The sequence below is a fragment of the Kryptolebias marmoratus genome, linkage group LG17, assembly GCF_001649575.2.
Source record: "Kryptolebias marmoratus isolate JLee-2015 linkage group LG17, ASM164957v2, whole genome shotgun sequence".
Taxonomy (NCBI): Eukaryota; Metazoa; Chordata; class Actinopteri; order Cyprinodontiformes; family Rivulidae; genus Kryptolebias; species Kryptolebias marmoratus.
Window position 1 is genome coordinate 26,620,630 of NC_051446.1, and position 7,824 is coordinate 26,628,453.

At 39.2% G+C, this 7,824-nt stretch overlaps 1 protein-coding gene across 1 annotated transcript; it reads right to left on the reverse strand.

Moving 5' to 3' along the window:
- Window positions 1–6: 6 nt before the first annotated feature.
- LOC108229536 (stonustoxin subunit beta-like) lies at window positions 7–6,140 on the reverse strand. The gene is made up of 4 exons (XM_017405210.2): window positions 6,120–6,140; window positions 4,733–4,828; window positions 1,707–3,182; window positions 7–1,257 (listed from the first exon to the last, which is right to left on the reverse strand). The coding sequence occupies exons 2-4, from the start codon at window positions 4,821–4,823 to the stop codon at window positions 704–706; spliced, it is 2,121 nt and encodes a 706-aa protein (XP_017260699.1). The 5' UTR covers window positions 4,824–4,828; window positions 6,120–6,140; the 3' UTR covers window positions 7–703.
- Window positions 6,141–7,824: the final 1,684 nt, after the last annotated feature.

The following is a 7,824-nucleotide window of genomic DNA, read 5'->3' on the forward strand; positions in this document are numbered from 1 at the left end:
TTATGAGCTCTTTAAATAAAACCTCATGATTCTTTTTTAAATTAGCCTTCATCACCAGATTGTTAATGAAACCAAAAGTTGCCTTGGTTAACAATAAATCAACAAATTAATAAGCAATTAGCATAATTTCTAACAGAAACATGAAAATCATCAGTCAGGAGACCAACAAACTTATAACAAGAGGAAACAACCAAACACCAACCCCACAGTTACCTGGAATATGACAATATAATTCATGTAAAATGGAAATAAACTCGTTATCTAATTTAACAAAGAGTAAAGTTAAGATAAATTGTTGTCGAATGAATAAATGTTTCTGTATTATATTGCTGGATAATTAAAGCATAAGAGACTAAAATGTAGAAACTAAAATTTGTTGTTCCAGAAAACTAGTTTCCCTGAACTTCAGGGTTCTAATCTCATCTCGTTCAGAGGGTTATAATTAGGTAATGATGAGTTATTTCAAACATGAGCATCGTTTGATAATTGATGCTGTTAATAAGTTCTTTTAAACCTGTTTCTAATGGTGCTTTTACTGCATTAATACAGACAGAGACCCTATAATGAATCCTTTTGGTTTTCTTTACTTTTTATTCTAGTATCACCCAGTCTGCTCTCTACTACACTAACTCATTATCTGCTTCATTTACTGCTTATTTTAGTCAGAATATCTTTTTCTGATCTGAATCTCGTGGCATGGAGTTTACAGACGCAGGAACACGTAGCTGATTGTTGTCCAGATCTTGAAACATGGAAGAACTGGCTCAGAGAAGCTGGTATGGAAAGTGTGAATGTGACTCAGTTTGTCCCCTGAGACGATGTAATACGACAAAGTGCCTCCAGGATGATCCAGATACACTCCCAGGCAGGGGCAGCCAGTAGCAGGAAAAGGTTGTCTGTCTTCTTTCCCTTTTGTATCATGCTGTGGATAGAAAAATAGGTCTGGCTCCCACTTGTAGCCTAAAGACCAGCTCTTCTCACCCCATCCTATCAAAGTAAATGCAGTTTGTCCTTTCCTCTCTATTCCTTCATAGCAAACTCCTACAGCAACATCTGAACCTCTTTCAGTGTTCAGCTCCACCTCCCAGTAATGGCGCCCAGACAGCTTCTCTTTGCACAGAACCTGATATACTTTATCGAATCTCTGTGGGAGGTCAGGAAGTTGTTGGGCATCTCCATGTGTCGCTCTCTTGTTTCCATCACACACAGTGATTTGTGCATGAGCTGTATCTGGATCCAGGGTGAGATCAGCAGCATCTGAAGGACAGAAATACATCTGATCAGGATCATCTGTAGATCTCTTCATTCTGAAATGTATTTTTAGGAAATTATTCTGGTTCTGTCCATCTACAGCAGGGGTGTCCAATCCTGGTCCTCAGGGTCTCCATCCTGCATGTTTTCCTTGTTTCTCTGCTCCAACACACCTGATTCAGAGGTTAAATCATCTCTTCATGTTCGGCAGAAGCCTGTTAATCACCCATTGATTCAGATCAGGTGTGTTGGAGCAGAGGAACAAGGAAAACCTGCAGGATGGCCCTGAGGACCAGGACTGGAGACCCCTGATCTACAGTCAGACACTAAAGAAGAGCTGCAGCTCTGTTCGGTGCAGAAAATGGACCCTATGAGCAGCAAAAGTTACATCTGCCAGGTTTGTGATGTGTTATTATGGACAAAGATAAACCAGCACTACACATAAAAATACTTACACCAGATTAAATCTCCTCTGTTTGTTATTTTCTCCACATCAGGAACAGCTGGTTTTGAGAAATCCTCAATGAGCAACTTGCCGTTCCTGTATTGATAGATGGTTGCTCCTTTGATTTGCTCATTTGTAGAAACTCCTACAAGACATCTGTATCTGCTGTTGTTCTTCTTCAGAACTCTGGCAATATCGTCAAACATTTTGGCTTTTTGTCTCATTTTATCTATCACTTCTTCTGAAAAGTACCACAGGTCTTTAGATGATGGAACATCGATCTTTGTGCTTTTGAAATCCTCTGAATCCAGGTTGTCAAACATTTTCTGGAGGAAAGGATCTGTTGTTTCCAGGGAGGTGAAAACAAAGCAGAGAACTTCCTTATCAGGATCAAATACCTCACGGTTAAACTCCACCTCGTTTGTGATGACCTTTGCTCCCTCCATCATCTCTACACAGGTCTTGATGACAGTAACTTCTCTCTCCATGTTCTGCATCCACAGTTCTAATTTCTTTGTACTGAATGGGGATTTTTCCAAGTCATCGAAGAGCTTCATTATCTCCTTCTGATCCTCTTTTCCTGCTCTGATGGAGGGCAGTTTCTTTGACAGTGTTTTTCTGAGCTTGCTCGTGGTTTCAGCACACAGTTCTTTAAAATCTTTCAGTCTTTTCTGAATCTGAGGGAATGGATAGCCATCTTCCAGGCAGTCATCACATCTAATTGTCAGCTCATGAAAATCTTCCAGAGTATCTTGAACTCTTTTTACAAGGCTGGGACTGAGATCGGTCTTCAGCTCAGCGGAGAACTCATCCAAATACTTCAGCGGCATCATCCAGACCTTCAGTGGGACACTGTTTTCTTTGTTTTGTCCCAGTAGTTTTGGGAGGTTTCTGCATGTCTGAACTGCACTTTTAAATGTTGTAGGGTTGCTGTCAGGAATCAGGTCTCCGTAGAACTTGCAGGTAAATTTATTAGTAAAAGCTTTTTCTTCATCACTCAGCTTGAGGTCAACACTTCCTTCTACACTTAATCCTGGGATCTTATTGATCGCAGCTTGCATGTTGCCCTCAATCTCCTGAACATTGCTCGTATCTAACTTCTCACTGTCAAACACAAAGAAGGCATTTGCACCATAAAGGATGCCGGTGACAACGTGTGTGGCCAAACTCTTGTCCTTTTCTTTTAGTTGCAGAGTCTTCTTCATCTCATCAACAGTCATCATCAGCTGTTTGAAGACGGTGGTGGCTTTGTACTGAAGCGTCACTCGGCTCTGCTTGTGGGATTTCTTCTTATCATTCAGATAATTTCCAGATCCTCCAACTTCAACGAGGCCACTCATGAAACTGGCCTTCAGGGAGGCATTAACATCCAGCAGAGAAGATTTCTCTTCAGTGGAATCAGATGCAGTGATCTCAAAGTTACTGCTGTGTTGTTTACTTTCCTTAGTCTTTTCTTTAAGAGTTTTCTCATCCCACAGAGTGACACCTGTAAAACAGGAACTCAGATTATTAAAAGGAACAAAATGGTTTTCTAATATATGACCAAATGTGCATTTAATTTAGATGTTATATTGTAGTCTATGTTTTATATCTAAACACCCTTTGTAACTACTGTAACTTCTACATAGATCACATTAGTCACATTCATTAAAGCAGTTTGCAGGACAGGTAGTGTTAACCTTGACTTTGTTTTGAATCCACAGACTCTGTTAAGACTGAACCAGGTCAGAAAAGGCCAGGTGGAAGATCCTCTATGGATAAACTGTCCCCTCCATTCATAAACACACATTTTCCCTCAGATGACAGAGCCTTTTTTTAAATCACATTCACTGACCCTGACAGACCCTGTCTAACTGTACGGACTCACAGATGTGCCTCTGACCTCACAAACTCCTCCTTTGGACCTGATATAAACCGAGGTCTGGCCTTCACACACTGTCTCATGTGAAGCCTTTTTGTTGAACTGGACTAAAGGAGACCAAAGTTCTCTGAATTTGTCTTTTATACAATTATCTGCTAAGGGTACCAAGCAGAAGGTTCCTACTTGAGATTAAGAAAGTAAGTTACCACCTTTTTATTGTTAGATCGATACCAGTCGGTCGATTCATCCAGACTCAAGACCAACGCTGCTGACAGGTTTCCTCGGGTCAAGCTGTGAAATTCAACTAACAACTCAAGTTAACCCTTGACTGCTGCTATACCTTGTTTTGATGGGAGGGCGTGCCTGTATAACCTATGGACAAGGTGGTGAGTTCGTAGCTCTGGACCGACAGTAGGAACCTTGTTTTTTCTCATTAAACTAGATCTGATGCCATCTTGATATGCAACCTTGTCTTCACCTTAAAGTTATATTTTTCTATCCTTTTCCTCTGTTAGATTTGTCCTAAAGTAAAATTATGTGTTAAAGAGAGGTAAGTTAGTTACTCGACAGCTTTTTAAGGCTGTCTTAAAGCTTTTGCAGTATTAAAAGCTATCTTCTGCCTAGCTGCCACATGCTTACACGTCGAGGTTGTATTACACCCACAGAATCACTTGTTGAACCAGTTAAAACCAGTTCTGGCTACACATAGTAAAACTACTGACAACAAGTGAGACTGTGCTCGCCCTGTGTAATGGGCGGAGCCTAGACGCTGTATGAATCAACGCTTCCTTAGTTCCTGGCTTCTTGCTCTGCTTCATCCATAAGATGTTGTAGACAGAAGTCCCACCGCTGGTCTTTTACTAATTATCTGCCTTATTAGAATAAATAGTTAAACTCTAGTTATTTTGTTTAACTATATTTCCTTTTACTGTCACCTCCTGCTGCTCAGGATGGAGAATTGAATTGAACAGGTTTGACACAATCTGCTGGTTTCCTTAGATAGAAAACACTTTTACTGAAAAGGATTTTTTAAATTGTTTTATAATTCAGTTGGGTTGTATGTAGTTGGATTTAAATGTAGATCTGCTCTGAGACAACTTTTGTTACGGAGCTACAGAGTCCTGTATGAATGAACTAAAAGAAGTCCGCTCTCATAAGTATGGGTCTCGTCTTACCTGGGATGAGCTGATCTTTGCGAGCGTCGTACAGCATCCCTAAGGTGAAAGGTCGACTGAGAGCCGCCACCTGTGGTATATCTGAGGTCATGTTTCCTGCATCAACAAAAAACATTCATGACTTGAATCATTCCCAGAGGACGTTTGGGTTTAAATATACATTTAAAACGGTTAATTATCATGTGCGACCATAAAAGGCAAGTATTTAATCCACCTTTAAAGAGGCTTCCTAACTTTATTTATATTCTGCTTTCTCTGTTGACCTGAATGAGGCCTGGGCAGAAAAATGCATCCACACAAATTATTTATTAAAACAACTACCTCGGCTGTTAGAGTTACCAACAAACCTAACATGAAGAAAGGCCAGGAGGCAAACCTGTGACCTTCTAGCTGTGAGGCGACAGCTCTAACCACTGCACCACTGTGCCGCCCCCTGAGACAATATGTCACTAATAAAAGATCCTTTAAGTCCTTGTTTAAAAAAATGCTATAAACTATTAGTGAAAATGTCTGCTAGAAAGAATAACTTGACTGATTTTAATGAAACGTAATCGTGGGATGGATGTCTACAACCGGAGCCATTCTGACTCAACATAAACAAATCTAAGGGAGCAAAAAGACATATCCTGATCAGAAATAACACTCTCTGAGTTCCTGGTTAATATATTTGTTTTAGTTTAAAATAAACAGAAAAAGACAAAGTTTTACAGTAAATGAAATAAGTAAAGTAAAACATATATTTATCTCAGCGTATCTTCATAAAAAGTATGGTCGCTGGGAAAAAGAGGAAATAACTGAAAATAAATGTGTAAGAAGATTGTAATTTAATCTTTAGAGNGTTTTAAATAAAATTATATTTGTGCAGATTCTCAGTCATCCAGGCCCTTCAAATCCTAAAAGTTTCAAAAACAAAACAACTGGACTTTGTTTCTGTAGTTGAAGACATTTGGCTTCTCATCCGAGGACTTTTATCAGGTCATAAGAAAAATGTGGAGTTCTCCGTTAGAACGAGCAGAAATCACTCAAAGGTTCCTCGTCTCTGGTTCCTCCTGAGGATCTTCTACGACAGGTTTGTTAAATTCATTAAAATCCTCGGATGAGAAGCTAAATGTCTTCAACTGCAGAAACAAAGTCCAGCTGTCTTGTCCTTGAAACTCTTACAGTTTGTAGTTAAAAATGTGAATTTCATGGCTAAACTAAGCTTATTATTAATTTATTACTTTTACAAAGTTCTTTCAAACATTGACAGCCATCAGCCTAGTAATTGAAACATACTTTTGTTGAGCCAAACCTTCAAGCTTGGTTGAAAAGTGTAAATAGAAACATCCTGTAGTTAAAGTGTCTCACCATCCCTCAGACTCTAAGAGCCCCACTCACTCCTCCTTACCTGTTTGTCTCACCTGGTAAAGTTGTGCTTCAGAGACTTCAGACTGGAGCTTTATTTATACAGAGCTGAAGGGTCCACCCTCTCAAACCACACCCACACCTGCATCTCTGTCCTCTAATAAACAGAAAACAACGAGGAGGAAATGACTGAATATACGAGGACAGGACTGACCCGTTATGGGGCTGAAGGATACCTCTGGTTTTATTTGTGTTTCTTCTCAATCTGATATCAGAGCTTCGTTATTCTGTGTAACACTGATTCTTCTTCTTTTTTGTATTTGCTGCTCTGTTTCAGGAGTAGGATTCATTCTGCTCAGTGAAATATTCACACCTTCAGTCAGATAAAGAGAATTCATAACGTATCCGTTTGCACACACGTGTTAGAAACCTGGGGAAGTTTCTCCTCTCCTGTGTTTTTGTTCTTTGAGTGATGTCATATTTTAAATGTGTGTCCTCATATTGTGTCATATTATAGGCTGTTAAGCTTCAGATTTAAATACTTTGACCAAGAATATCCCATTGAGAACACGTATGATTTAAACTTGCTTTAATTTTGAAAATAAATAAATAAATATACAGGAACAGAAGTTAGTGCTTTGTATAGATAGGATTCATGGTTCTTTAAACGATTATTTGATTATTTGTACAACAGTATATTTCATCAGCATCAACTTTATTTCAACAGCACTTTAACACCAGCCACAGCTGAACATCAGTAAAAAATAAAATTAAAGAAGCATAAAAATAATTTGACAAGGCTAAACACACAATAATAAAATAAACTCAATTCCAAACACAATAAAACAACGCAGTTAAACAGATAAAATCAATACCGATAAAAATTCAGTAAAATCAAGTCTCAGTTAGGTTGAAGGCCAGTGAGTAAAAATAAGTTTTCAGACAGATTTTAAAAATGGACAGTGAAGGGGCCTGTTGAACGTGCAAAGGCAGAGCGTTCCATAACTTAGGGACACCAACAGAGAAGGCCCCGCCTCCTCTAAGCTTCCGCTGACACCTGGGAATGACCAGGAGCTGCTGGTCAGTGGACCTGAGAGACCGAGAGGGAGTGCAGCGATGAAGAAGCTCCGTGAAATAAGGCAAGGCAAGGCTATTTAAAACCTTAAAATTCTTCAGCAGCATTTTGCCCCAGCTGCAGACGTGTGAGTGAGGACTGGCTGACTCTGAGATAGAGGGAATTACAATAATCCAGCAGTGATGAAATGCAAGCATGGATTACTTTCTGAAACTGTTGCCTTTAAAGAATAGATTTTACCTTTGCTAATTTTTGTAAATGATAAAAATTAAACTTGACTGTGGCCCTTATTTCACTGTCCGTCTTAAAACCAAGGTTTGTAACTGTGGTCTTAACGTGAGTCGCCAGGGGTTTGAAATCAACTGGAGGGCTCTGACATGCTCCACTAGGTCCAAAAACAAGTACTTCAGTCTTTTTCATGTTCAATAAAATGCACACACAGAGGGGTCAAAGTCTGGGTATAAAATGGAAGCCCTTATGGATTTGTCCTTATCAATAACAATCTATAAAATTATTAAAGAATTATTCGACATCTTCTCAAAAATTACTCCTAATAAACCTCAATGTTTAATGTAGGAAATCATTACTTTGATGCATATCTGTCTTTAAGAATGTGTGTGGGTGAGATGGTTGTGGAGGAATCTGCACGTACACCAACTGGAACAGTACATGT

Bases quoted from the DNA above. Each gene is read 5' to 3' on its own strand.
- LOC108229536 (XM_017405210.2), bottom strand. From the start codon at position 4,823: ATGACCTCAGATATACCACAGGTGGCGGCTCTCAGTCGACCTTTCACC. The intron at 3,183-4,732 runs GTAAGACGAGAC...CCTGTTTTACAG, and splicing joins CAAAGATCAGCTCATCCCAG to GTGTCACTCTGTGGGATGAG. The intron at 1,258-1,706 runs GTAAGTATTTTT...TCTGTCCTTCAG, and splicing joins CAGAGGAGATTTAATCTGGT to ATGCTGCTGATCTCACCCTG.